The 14856-nt window shown below is 31.3% G+C and overlaps 1 protein-coding gene across 1 annotated transcript; it reads right to left on the minus strand.

Moving 5' to 3' along the window:
* Positions 1 to 3038: 3038 nt before the first annotated feature.
* Positions 3039 to 5691, minus strand: LOC127266379 (serine/threonine-protein kinase PBL34-like). The gene is made up of 6 exons (XM_051296605.1): positions 5123 to 5691; positions 4693 to 5015; positions 4463 to 4598; positions 4113 to 4246; positions 3909 to 4032; positions 3039 to 3821 (listed from the first exon to the last, which is right to left on the minus strand). The coding sequence occupies exons 1-6, from the start codon at positions 5235 to 5237 to the stop codon at positions 3367 to 3369; spliced, it is 1287 nt and encodes a 428-aa protein (XP_051152562.1). The 5' UTR covers positions 5238 to 5691; the 3' UTR covers positions 3039 to 3366.
* Positions 5692 to 14856: the final 9165 nt, after the last annotated feature.

A 14856-nucleotide genomic window follows, 5' to 3' on the forward strand; every position in this document is an offset into this window, starting at 1 on the left:
GGAATACATGAATTATAAATAATTATTAATTTGATATATTATTTTATTTTTAATATTTATATATATGTGATATTTTATGTAGTAATTTAAGATTATTTTTTAATTTAAATTTAAATAAAAATTCCTATTAATTTGAAATTATTTTTTTAATTTATATACATTTAATTTATATATATTAAAAATTGAAATTTAGAATTATTTTATTTATTTATTTTAAAATAATACTTTATTTATTTATTATATATTATAATTTTTTATATATATTATTTATAATAAATATATTATTTTAACGAACGTTCGCAAACAAAAAGATGAGCTCGTTTGCTAACTAAACCAGTCTATTTATGCTGCTCGTTTCAACTCGTTAAATGTTTGCAAACAAGCTTTACTAGAGTTGAATCGAGCCATGTTCACTAACGGCTCGGTTCATTTAACAGCTCTAAGAGAGAATATATTTATTATCTATCAAATTAATATATATCAAAACCCTTGGAATTCAAATGAAACCTCCAAACTCAAAGTGAACATAACTTTTCAAATTTATCTAAAATACAAATTTAATCCAAATTTAAATCAATTCTTTCCTAACTTTTCCCAAAGTTAACATATAGTCATATGCCCTAAAATCCTCTAATATATATGAATAATTAGATTAACTTTTAGGGTAAACTTTTTTTTTAATCCTGTAACTGGACCCCCTTATCATTTTAGTCCCGTAAGTGGAGCCTGTCGCAAACTAGTTTAATAAGTGAAAAATTTTCGCTGTTTTAGTCCTCCGGTGCCGAAGACGCCCGTGGCTCGCCGGAGGTGACGTGTCCGCCAGGTCAGCGACACGTGGCGGACACATGGATTTTTATTTTATTTTTCATTTTTTAATTTTTTAAAAATTTATTTTTCATTTATTTTTAATTTTATTTGTATTTTCTTATTTTTTTATTTGGTCCAATTAAAAAAAATTAAAAAGAATAAAATAAATAAATCCACGTGTCCATAGGTGTCGCTGATCTCGCGGGACACCTGGCGGACACGTCACCTCCGGCGAGCCACGCGGGCGTTTCCGACGCCGGAGGACTAAAACAGCGAAATTTTTTTACTTATGGGACTAGTTTGCGACAAGCTCCACTTGCTGGACTAAAATTATAAGGGGTCCAGTTACAAAACTAAAAAAAACAGTTTATCCATATATATATATATATATATATATATAGAGAGAGAGAGAGAGAGAGAATCTCATAAAGTCCTTCAAGACGATTCCAGCTTGAACTTGACACTGATAAGAATATTGCTATTGCTTAGCTAAAGGAATATAATTTATTGTTCATTCGATCCTCGACCTCAAGCTGTGAAGCATGATATAATGCTATTGGTTTTTTTTAATTTATATTTATGGATGAATAAATTTTTATGTTAGGCATAGAACATTATGTTATTAATATAAAAAGATAATTTTTTTATTAAATTATTATAATTGTCAATGAATAATATATATATTACTCATTTCGTTTCAATTATGTATGCATTCACAATTTTTATAGTTTCACATTTTATGTTATTTTTTATTGAAAATGATTATATACCTTAATTTTATTTTAATTTTTTTTCTATAATTTTTTAATTAGAGTAGTTATTTTAATTTTAATTTATAATTATTTATATTATAGAATAATTATTTTATTAATATATTCTTAATTATTGATTAAATATATATATCTCCTAAATTTTTGTTTCTCCAAACACAATAGCTGGACAGAAATAGTATGTTAATGTGTGCAGATTATATTTTTAATATTATTTATGTAGAATCGTACCAGTAAAAAATATCAGACGAACAAACTTATCTTTTTTTATTATTCTGAGTATCACAACAAAAAATAATTCAATTTATTTTAAAATAATCTCTCAATCGGCTAAAAGAAGATATTTATAGATTTAAAAAGTATGTTTTTTTAATATAAAAATAAAAGTTATGTAAAATTATTTTTAAAGTTTTTTATTATAGAATATATTTGACTAATAATGTTTGCAGTACAGTATAATATTTAACAAAAGTAACAAAAAAAATAAAATAAAAATAAATAAAGAAATAATCTACTTATAGTATAAACATAAGTTTGACTAATGGACTTATAAATCTAATTTTGGTTGACGAAAATATTAATATACTACATATTTATTATTTTTATATTATCTATAAAATTCTCTTTACTTCACATACAAAATTAAAAGAAAAAAAAAAAATTAAAAGCAAAATACAAAATAAACACACCTAGTGTTTTGTTAATAATTCTCAATAAAAATGTCTTTTTTGAAAATATATATACATATATTAAATCAAAATATTAATTTAATCTATATATATAACTCAAAAAAATGTTCAAAAAGATAAATCAAAAGTAAAATGTGTTAGTTGGTGATTTTTTTTTTTTTAATATATACTACTTGGACCCAAAGCAAAGGAGTCTTTTTAAGGTTTTATAGTAAATTAAAAAATAAAAATATTTTATTAATTAGTAAAAATTTGTAATAATTTTTTATATTTTTTTTGGACTTCATATATAAATAATTATATATAATGATATATCTGTAAATTAAGTAAAATTTAATGGTGTTTTGATATTAGTATATGATTATTTTTTATAAAATAAAAAATAAATATTTTGAAGTGAGAGAAAAAAAAATAATAAAAAAATACTTTAGATTGAAACGGGAAATATATATTCCACTAAAATATTTTATAAGAAAATAAATAAATTATAAATATTGAATATAAAAATAAAAAATAAAAACACTAAATGTGCGTTGTTTCTTTGGATTTCGTTTCAAAAAATTTAAATTGAATTTGATTTTAAGATAATGTTTAAAGAGATATTTTGTTAAATAAAAAAAATAATAATAATTTTTGAAAAAATGCATGTTTTGTTTGCATTGTATTTTAGTTTGAAATATAATTTTGTATAAGATATAACGAATTGTATGACTAATATAAAAATAATATTTTATATTGAATATTAATTTTTTGTGAAATAATAAAATATATATTATATATATATTGAATATCAAAAGGCCTTCAACAACATTCAAAATTTCAAGTACACATTCAAAAAATAATTACTACATACTCGTAAACAGCTTAAAACCTTTTACAGCTAAATATTTAGTCAGCAATATATATAAACCGAATCCCTTACTCAAATCAAAGGTCTTGGTTTCGATTCCGGATGGATGCATATGTGCTTGACTTGGGAAAATTTCCAGGCAGGTGCGTAAGTGTGTGCGTGCGTAGGTAAACAAAAAAAAAAAAAACCAACAAAAATCCCTTACTCGAACAAAAAAACAATCGATGCCAATGATGATGTCGATCAACGATCACTTACAATGGCTTCGACCCGACGCCAAAGGGGAATCTCTCGCGCTCTTCGGGTGGCTCCCGTTGAGCAAATGCGGCGGGTCGGGCTTCTTCTTACGCCTCCCGGCTTGAGCATACCGGGCGTGGTAAGAAACTATTGCGAGGTCGTTGAGTTCTTGAAGTGGCGCAAGAACTCTAACCACCTCGTCCATGGAAGGCCGGGCTTTCGTGTCCCGGCTCAAGCAACTACAAGCCAATTGCGCCACTTTTTGCACGCCTTTGACCGAGTAGTTGAGCTCGAGCCGAGGGTCCACTAGTTGATAGACCTTTCGCTTTTCCGATAAATATGGCCTAGCCCATGTCACAAGATTTTGCTCCCCGCTCGGTCTTTTCTTGTCCATCGACCGTCTCCCCGTTAGGATTTCCAAGAGCACTACGCCGAAGCTGTATACGTCGCTCTTTGAAGTCAAATGACCTAAGTGACATGTATATACTGATTGGTTTGGTACGGTATTGCGCTTGAATTTATTTTTTTTTTAAGTGGTTGTAAGATTGTATATACCCGTCATAACGTATTCGGGCGCAGCGTAGCCGTAGGTTCCGACGACTCTTGTTGAAACGTGTGTTTTGTCGCCTTGAGGTCCGGCTTTCGCCAAACCAAAATCCGATAGCTTCGCATTGTAGTCCTGAAAAAATAGGAGATCAATGTTTTGCGATGAGCTTGGATTGTTTACTTTGAACTTCTTTTAAAGCTATAGTTACTTACGGAGTCGAGCAAAATGTTTGATGTTTTGAAGTCTCGATAAATGACAGGCTTGTCGCCACCGTGGAGGAAAGCTAAGCCTTTTGCTGCTCCGAGCGCGATTTTAACCCTATTAGACCACGGAAGCGGTATTGTCCCTTCACGCGCATAGTTATCATTTACCACCAACAACAACAACATTAGTGTAAGATGCGAAGATGAACAATTATCTAAACTTGATCGTTAAATACGCTACCTTCGCCTATATTATTAATAATATTAGTATGAGATGCATATCAAACAACTATTTAAATTTTTACGAGAATCAACAAAACGCCTGTAACCAAAGCTCGAGATTATATTCGCATACGCACTTCGGAAAAGATGATTTTCGAGGCTTCCGCGAGTCATGAACTCGTAGACAAGCAACCTTTGATCGTCCTCAATGCAATATCCGATGAGCTTCACGAGATTCGGATGATGGAGCTGTCCGAGAAAATCGACCTCGGCCTGCAACCGCGAAACAACAAAATACAATATTTATTAAACTCTTTTCGAAAAAAATCGAATTGTGGACAACCTTATGATCTACAAACTAACTAACCACCCATTCTCGATGGCCTTGAAGGCCGTCGGGCTTCAGGCTCTTCACCGCCACCGTGACGCCGGAGCCGGGCTTCGCCGGTGACGTGCCATTCTCCTCTATCCATCCTTTGAATACATATCCAAAACCACCTTCACCAAGAATGCTGTCCGGCCTGAAATTCCCCGTCGCCGCCTTCAGCTCTTGGAAGCTGAATTTAAGAAGCTGTCGCTGCGGCGCCAGAATTTTTTTATCTGGATCGGCGGTGGGATTTTCCGGCGAGTTGCGACCATCGTTGTCGGGAGCGCACATTTCTCGATTGCTGGCGTTCAAATATCTCGTCTCTGTGGCAACAGAACAATTTAATTTAAACACTTGTAAGTATGATCTGATCAGATCGATCGAATTGCAGAAATTATTTAGAGAGAGAGAGGGAGATGATAATAAATACCGGCGGCATCGTAAACGAGGCTGCTCCGGGGGATGGCGTTGGGGGAGGTTCTGGAATCGGAGGAACTGCAGGTGCGCCGGAGAATAGCCCAACAGCCGCAGTTGTCGTCGGCCATGGCGTCTCAGAAGAGCATCTTCATGGACTGGGGTAGATAGAGAAATGGATGAAGTTTAAGAGAGAGAGAGAGAGAGAGAGAGAGAAATGGGCAGGCAGGCGGGCAGGCACAATGATGATGAGCATCAATTAATCATAACATTGTGTACAAGAAAAAGAACTTTTTTCCCACTAAGCAGCTAAAGCTTTATTGTGAATGTTTCTGCTTTTATGGAGATCGAGGGTTTCTCTCTCATGGGGGTTGGAGTTACAGAGAATGGCCATAAAGGGGAAGGGGAATTGGGATTAATTTCTGTGAATTAATCTGTCATTTTTGAATTGGGATTACTGAAAGATGCCTCTTTAATTTTACGGTGTGGAGTGACAGTGAGAAGGATCATCATCGTCATCATCAGCCATTAACTCTCTCTCTCTCTCTCTCTCTGCTTCTTCTTTACGATTTGAGTTATCTCTCTCACCTCTTTCTCTCACTTCTCTTCGCTCTCTACTCTCTCTCTCTCTCTCTCGAAATCGAATTTCTTTCAAAATAGATATATTCATTAGGAATGGGGACTGCCACTCACAATTATTGGAGCTGTTAGATTCTTTTTTTTTAAAGGTTAGTTGTGATTTGTTTATAGGATTTAATTTATATAGTATTAAATTCGGCTCAAAATTTATTTAATTGGTATATTTTCGGATAATCGCTACGGATTCTCACGTAATAAAAATAATAATAATAAAAAAAAAATAAAACTATGTTCCGTGAAGAGGGAGTGTAGCGGTTGATCCCTCCTGGAGTTACGGGTTTAGAAATACCGAAAGAGGGAGTATGAAAAAATCATCGAAAATTTCAGTATATCAAAATTTCAACACGATATTTTATCGAATTTTTTTAATATGGTACACTATGACACCATATCATACATATTTTAAAAAGTTGTACTCCTTTCGTCCTCACCAAAAATATACTTCTTTCATTCCACCGAAATTGAATCTTTTGATTAGGAATACTGTATTTAAGTTAAAAATATTTAATTAGTTAATAATAATTAATTATGATATTATTTTTTATATAATTAATAATATTTATAGTTTGAAAGTAAATTTAATATATATGATTAAAAAAATCAAAATATATGTTTAAATATTTAAAAATTATATAGCAATTAAAAACTATATGTAATATGGATATCATTTTGTAGAGAATAAAATTTTCTATAATACAAGTAAAAAAATATTTTTGTTTATTTATAAATAGCATATAAATTTTATAAAAGATGTGTAGTTTTAAATATAGATAAAAATATTTATTTTTTTTTAAGAGAGATAGAATAAAAGGATTTTGAATAGGTTCTACGTCATTTATGATGTTATATGTTATGTAGTTAATTAAGTTGATTTATGTTTGTTAAATATGTTTAGATTTAATAATTTTTATCAAATATAGAAATATGTCAATTATTAATGGACATACAATAATAAAAATAGTGTCAATTATAGTAGAACAGAGGGAGTATTTACTTTTGACACAAAAATTAAAAAATAATGTATTATAATACTCCCTCCGTCCCAGATATCATGTCCACGTTGTCGTTTCTGTCCGTCCCACATACCATGTCACTTTCCTTTTTTTGAAAAATAATTGCATACTTTAATCTCATTTTATATTTTTAAATTTTAATTAAACTAATTAGTTATCTTAATCTTAATTTATAATTATTTATATTATAGGATAATTATTTTCACTAATACATTCTTAATTATCTACTAATTACACCCTTTCTAAAATACTATATCTACAGTGCATCAGACACAGTATCTGGAATGGAGGGAGTAATAGTTTATGGTTTTTAAGTTAAAAGACAAATTTAGCCTTTGATTTTATTTGTAATAAAATGGTGTATGTAAATAAGTGTGATTAAAAATGTATTTGTAATGAGTGGTGCAATAGTTAGTTATTAAAAATGAAATATAAATCTTGTAAATAGACATCCAAATATTAAAAGTGCAACTCTTATAACATGATGGAGTCAATAATATTTATTTCGATAAATATTTTTTTATTAATATCTTTTTTAAAAATATATTACATAAATTATTTATTTTTTATTTAAGATACATTTCATTAATAATATTGTGTATATATATATACTAAGAATAGCATTCAATATATATAGTTACAATATACTAAATATTTTATTTATCCGCTAAAATTATTATATTATTTATATTTTGATCATCCGCTAAATTTATTTCAAATTCATTTATAATAAATAATTTCATTCATTCAAAATTTTATAATATTTACTTTAATAAATAATAATTAATTTGTTATAATTTTTTATTTATTCTATTATTTTCTTTTATCAATTTTTAATAATTTCAACCATAAACCCGAAACTAATTTATTATAATTTTATATATTATTTTAATATTAAAATGTTATTACGTGTATTCTAACAAATTTATATAATTTTTTTTTTCGAACTAATAGAATATTTTTTTTCTACTTTTTCTAAAACTCTAATGCTCTTTTGAACGGACAGCTAATGCGTTCCACTTATTGAACAGGGTTCTATGGTCGGTCCGTGACCCCTGGATGCCGAAGGCGCCTTTGGGGTGATCTCGTAGTTCCTACGGGGTGGAGATGATGGGGTCGGTCCATGGATTTTCCTTCCTTTTTTTTTGCCGCATTTCGCTCAAAGGGTTGAAGGGAGATAGTGCATCAAGCTGTTCACAAGGGCCAACTTGATCCTCTTCCCCAGGGATCTCAGATGAAGGACCCTGGGGGAGCCGCCGACTCCAACTACCGTCCATGTATGATCCATACTAGATCTGACCAACTACCCATCCTACCTCCTCTACGTTCTTGACAGCCCATCTTTGTCTCAGTAGAGTCTTTCAGTGGCATGTTTCGGTCCTCTTCCCCATTAAAGTGGCATGTTTCGGTCCTCTTCCCCATTACTTAGAAAAAGTGAGCCACCGGTTCAGGTACAAGATACTATCATTACTGCCTGGACAATTAGACATTCAACCCGTAATCGCAACGACCCAATTGCAAGAGCGGAGCTCTACCAACTGAGCTATATCCCCCGAGCCAAGTGGAGCATGCATGAAGTAGTCAGATGCTTCTTCTATCCTTTTCCCTGGCGCAGCTGGGCCATCCTGGACTTGAACCAGAGACCTCGCCCGTGAAGTAAATCATCGCACCCACGGTCCAACCAATTGGGAGAGAATCAATAGATTCCCTTTCGGGAGCGATTCATTTTACTCCGTTCCATAACAAAGCATCTATTTTCTTTTTTAGTAACTGTACTATCTACCTAATATTACAAATACCCTTACAACTTACAATATATTACACAAATGTCATTACCTTTATATCACACATACTAACAAAGTTATTTTAGTCGTTTCTACTTTATTCTTACTATATCCCAATATAATACTAATATTTCTAAAACTACGTGAAAAAACAAATGAATACTTCTTTTTGGGACGAAGAGAGTATTACAAATACAATAACAAGTATATATTGTAAAATTATACCATTGTAATTATAATAAATAACTATAATTATATTATTATTTTTTATTTCAAATAAAAAATATAGTTTGTATAATTCTTCATAAAAGTATATTATTTCTTATTATAAACTATCATGTTAAAATATTATTTAAATTAAATTTAAAAATCAAATCAACATCAGTATAGGTTGAAACAAAACATTCATAAGGGTGTGTTTGTTTGGAGGATTGGATTACATTTTCACTATTCATTCCATTTTTTTTCAAAAAATATCAAATCAAATATTTATTTTTTATTTTTTATATTATACTAAAAATCAATTTTACATTCAAAATATCACATCAACATCTATTTATATCACATCATACAACTATTCAAATTCAAAATTTTTACTATTCAAATCTCAAATCAAAATCCAAACCCCCAAACCAAAATAGTACATTTGTGTTTTTTTCTTCTTTTTTTTTTCATCATTTTCTATATTATATATAATACTCCTATATATTATTCATTTACAAAACAATCAACAATTTAATACAAAATATTAATTTTTTTTATATTACCAATACAATATGTACCATAACATAAAAATATATCTCCCTCCATCTCACTGGAATTGAACCCTTCGATTAAGGACACGGTATTTAAGATGTGGATATTTAATTAGTTAATAATAATGAGTTATGATATTATTATATTATTTTAATATGTAATTAATAATATTTATAATTTTAAAGTAAATTTAATATATATGATTAAAAAAATTAAAATATATGTTTAAATATTCAAAAATTAAATAGCAATTAAAAAATATACGCAATATGGATATTTGTAGATAATAAAATTTTCTATAATACAAGTAAATAAAAAAAATATTTTTTTATTTATAATTAACATAAATTAATTTTATAAAAGATATGTACTTTTAAAGAGAGATAGAAATAAAAAGGTTTTGAATGGGTGTCAAGTCATTTATGATGTTGTATATTATATAGTTAATTAAGTTGATTTATATTTGTTAAATATATTTTGATTTAATAATTTTTACCAAAAATAAAAATGTGTCAATTGTTACGGGGCAAATAAAATGAAAATAGTATCAATTGTGGTGGGATAGAGGGAGTATATTTCAAAAAACAAAGTGAACACAAAATAACTTTATAAAATATTTAATAAAAATATAATATTTTTTTATAAAAATACGACATCATAATAATATTTAAATTCAAATTCAAATAAACTAAATTTAAATCCAAACAAAAACACACAAACCCTCAAATTTTTGGAGACTTGCCTAGTGTGATTTACGTTGTCAAGGGTAATTTATTGGATATTAGACTAAATCAGGAATTTACCCAAAGCGCACTGATCGAGTAACGGTTACGAATTTTTACATTTATCAAAATAAAAATAAAAATTAAAAAATAAAAAATAATGATGATAATAATAATAATAAATAATACTCTCTCTGTCTCACATATCATCTCACATATCATGTCCACGTTGCCATTTCTGTCCGTCCCACATACCATGTAATTTTCTTTTTTTAAAAAAAATGATTATACATTCTAATCTCATTTTAAATTTTTTAATTTTATTTTTTTAAAATTTTAATTAAACTAATTAGTTATTTTAATCTTAATTTATAATTATTTATATTATAGGATAATTATTTTCACTAATATATTCTTAATTATCTACTAATTACACCTTTCCTAAAATACCGTGTCTATAGTGTATCAGACACGATACGTGGGACGAAGGTATTGATTTCTTTAAATTTCGTCTCAGAGGTAGTGATTTCTTTAAATTTCTTCTCGTATTGATGATGTGGACATGTTAACAAACAATTATTCCATAGTGATTTGTCCTTGAAACATCAACGTAACTAACTCCAAAAGGGATTCAATGTTATTGCATTTACTTTGACTTTATCGGTTAATTAGGGTAAAAGTTAGAGGTCTAAATTATATAACACAATTCTTATATTTTACTAAAAATGTATAAAATATTTTATATTTTATTTATTGCGTGAAAATTCTTATTTTAATGAAAAATTTGTATGAAACATCCATTTTGTCTAAAATTGATGTTTGGTTCGAAATAAAGACCTAAATTACGTAAGTTTTATACAAATAAAAAACGTAAAATATCTTAAATAATTTTTTTGAATAAAATAAATAAATAAATAATTGATCAATCATTTATTTTTATAATTTTTATAAAAATCAAACAACAATTTGTCTCCAAAAACTATAAAATGAAGGATTAATAAATTATTTATTTATTTATTTAATGCAAAAAAATTATTTAAGATTTTTTGCGCTTTTTATTTGTATAAAACTTGTCGTAATTTAAGTATTTATTTAGAATTAAATATCAATTTTGGACAAGAAGAGTATTTCAAGCAAATTTTACATTAATATAAGGGTTTCACGCAATAAATAAAATATAGAGTATTTTGTGCATTTTTATTAAAATACACGGGGTGTTATATAATTTACCCAAAAAATTGAGTATAGATTTTTAAAGGAATAAGAATGGACGTAAAGAGGAGGGTCATTGAAATAATAATATTCAATAAAAGAGTTTTGTTCCTTCAACAAGTTTTTTTAATATATTTTTCTCAAAAAATTAATATATTATATAATTTATTATATTTATATTATTTAAACAATTATATATATTTTATATATAAAAATAATTAAACCAAAATACAAAACAAACATACAATTTTGTTTAGACTTATTTAATTAATCCAATAATTCAAAAAAATGAAAATAATTATCTACTTTTTTTTTTTTTTTTATCGGAAATCAAGGATTTTATAGATATAAAATATAGAGATATATACAAATACGTCGGGCATCCCCGGGGCATAAAAAAACTAACAAAAAATGAGGTACTACCTCAATTGTAGCCACACATCCACTAACCGAATAAATAATTACAATCCAACCCAACATAAACTAATAATTACAATGCAAAAATTCCGAAGTAATCCAATGCAGAGGAATTATGGATCTGGTCCTCTCCTTCTCGCCACAGAGGTGCTTGCCATTAGGAAATTTCGATAACAACAAATTTTAATTTTCGTAGAGGAAGTACTCGGTACTAAAGAGAAATTCTCGAAAACCCCTTTATTCATAGCAGTCCATATATAATAAACAGTAGCCGCAAAGACAACCTGTCTCATAAACTGGAGGCTAGGGTCTGGATCTCGATTACCTTGGAGCCAAATAAATGATTTCTGAATGGAGTCGAGATTTCACGGGATTTTCAGCCAAGCGTATATGTCCAGCCACACTTTCGATGTAAACGAGTACTTGAAGAACATATGGTCCATATCTTCAACACAATCCTTGCATAGAACACAAAGGGGATCAATGTCGAGGAATGACAATCGATTTTTAGTTTTCAATCGACCCCGGACAGCAAGCCATAGAATGAACTTGTGCTTGGGCAGCGCTGGTCCATTCCAGATAGAACCAGCATAGTCACAAGGAGGGCCTGGAATCTTAAAGCAGTAGTATACATCCATGGAGTTTTTAGTAGGGAAGTACCAACGTGAAATACCAGCTTTTGCGCAGCTAACATCCCCGAAATGAGACAAAATCTTATCGCGAATCAACAACAGAGATTTGAGAAAGTAAGAATCCTGTTGTTCAGCTTGTCGAGTCCAAATACTGCGCCCCTGGAAGTATTTGTTGTGCATCCAGTTTACCCACAGAGACTCCTTATCGGAGGAAAGTCGCCAAATATATTTAGTGAGGAAAGTTTCGTTCCATTCCGGGACAGAGCGAAGGCCAAGCCCGCCTTTGGCTTTAGGTGAGCAGATAACTTTCCATGCCACAGCAGCTCCTCTACCATGCCAGAAGAAAATCCGACACAGTTTGATGATGTGTTGGATGACTGTCGGAGGCATCGGGAAAATAGAAAACCAAAAACCACAAGTACCATAAATAACCGATCGAATGAGTTCTAAGCGGCCAGCAAAGGACAGAGAGCAGCTGCCTCAGGCCCGAATAAGATTAGCAATCTTCGTGATTAATCCGTCGAAGTGAGTAACCTTGGATTTACCGGGGGCCACACAAACACTAAGGTACTTAAATGAGATTGAACCTTTACGAAATCCAGTGGCATTAATCAAATCATCTTCTAAGGAAGGGGCGGCCCCAGCAACAAAGACATTAGACTTGGCAATATTAAGTTTAAACCTGAAACTCGACCGAATTGAGTAATGCAATCAAGAAGAATTCTCACCGAATGTTCATCACCTCTAGAAAGGAGGATAATGTCATCCACAAACGTAAGATGAGTTATTTTGAGCTTCGAACAACCTTGATGATAATTAATTTCCCTAGCACGACTTTGTAAATTCAAAAGTCGGGTAAATATTCCATACAAATAATGAAGAGGGAAGGACAGAGGGGATCACCTTGTCTCAATCCTTTTTTCCCTCGGAAAAAGACCATGAGAGTTGCCATTAATCATCAAGGAGAACAAGGTGGAGGTTACACATTCCATGAGCAGTGTAATAAACTGGCCCGGAAAATTCAGCTTTGAGAGAACAGTTTGAAGGAAATCCCAAGAGATCGAATCAAAAGCTTTTCGAAGGTCCAGTTTCAGCATGCATCGGGGAGAGAACCTTTTTCTAGAGTAATGCTTGAGGAGTTCTTGGAAAAGAAGAATGTTCTCAGTCATAAGACGTCCTTGAACGAATGCACCCTGCAATAAGTCAATAATGCTGTGGAGCCCGATTTTAATCCTATTTGCAAGGATTTTAGAGATAATCTTGTAAATGACTTTGCAACACGCAATCGGCCTAAAGTCTCCCACTCCGGGAGAAGTCGTTCCTTTCAGGATTAGAACAAGATTTGTGTGGTTTATCTCTTTAAGGAGTTTCCCATTGGTGAAGAAATCATTCATCGCAGCAAAGACATCAAAGCCTACAATGTCCCAAGCAGCTATATAGAAACTAACCGAAAACCCATCGCTGCCCGGTGATTTGTCGACGCCCATAAGTTTTAGAACAGAGAAGACCTCCTCCATAGTGACAGGGGCTAAGATTTCTTCGTGTAAGGAATCTGGAATGAGAGGCCCGTTAGAGATAGCGTTATCATCCAGCTCACAAACATCCACAGCTATACCAAGTAGCTGATTATAAAAATCCAAGGATTCATCAACGACTTGTTCCAGTGAAGTGGTAGTTGTACTATCTGCTCGACTAAGATTCTACAATCAGATTTTTCTTGGCATTTCTCTTGATCATCGAATGAAAGAGCTTGGTGCATTTATCGTTAAATACTAGATATTTACACTTCGTCTTTTGAGTGACAAAAGCAACCGCAGCTTGTTGGAGAAAAATAGCTTTATCCTTAAGAGCCAACATATTTTCAGTAGGATAAAGGCCTGGAGCAGCATCAGATTCAACCTAGGCCTGTTTCAGTGCATCAGAGGCAGCTTTAGCATGTTCCAAAATGTGAGAGTAATGGAGCTTGTTAAGGGAGGATAGGCCTATTTTAACCAATTTCAATTTTGAAACCAGTCTGAATTGGACGCTGCCATACACTGGTTGATCCCAAGCAGCCTTCACATAGTCCAGGAATGAAGGGTGGGCTGTCCACATATCGAAAAATTTAAAGGGGGAACCCTTTCTAGTCACATGGTCGAAGAGAGAAACAACTGCTGGAGAGTGATCCGAGAAGCCAGCTGGGAGGAAAGCCACAGAGCTAACAAAATTAGATGAGAGCCATGAGTGATTAACCATGGCTCGATCAATTTTAGACCAGACAAGATTATTTGTCCAAGTGAAACGGCAACCAGAAGAAGGGAGATCACTAAGGCCAAGGGCTGTAACCCACGAGAGAAAGTCTTTATAATCATAAGGCCGAACGATGCTACCACAGATCCGATCCGAGGGCTCTAGAACAGAGTTGAAGTCACCTAGAATGAGCCAGGGTTTCTGTAAGGAGGCGGCCAGACAGAGCAGGTTGTTCCATAACCCTCTTCGTTTAACAAGAGAGTTGGAACCATACACGAAGGTGATAATAACAAAAGTAGCAGACACTCTAGAAGTGACGTCCAGCGTGATACATTGCTCCTCAGTA

Source organism: Andrographis paniculata, unplaced genomic scaffold (assembly GCF_009805555.1).
Source record: "Andrographis paniculata isolate CXL003 unplaced genomic scaffold, ASM980555v1 Contig75END, whole genome shotgun sequence".
Lineage (NCBI taxonomy): Eukaryota > Viridiplantae > Streptophyta > Magnoliopsida > Lamiales > Acanthaceae > Andrographis > Andrographis paniculata.

Excerpts from the sequence above, each read along its gene's own strand:
- LOC127266379 (XM_051296605.1), bottom strand. The coding sequence starts at position 5,237 with ATGGCCGACGACAACTGCGGCTGTTGGGCTATTCTCCGGCGCACCTGC. Across the intron at positions 4,247-4,462 it reads CGAAAATCATCTTTTCCGAA|GGACAATACCGCTTCCGTGG; the intron begins GTGCGTATGCGA and ends ATGCGCGTGAAG. Across the intron at positions 3,822-3,908 it reads GCCCGAATACGTTATGACGG|GTCATTTGACTTCAAAGAGC; the intron begins GTATATACAATC and ends CATGTCACTTAG.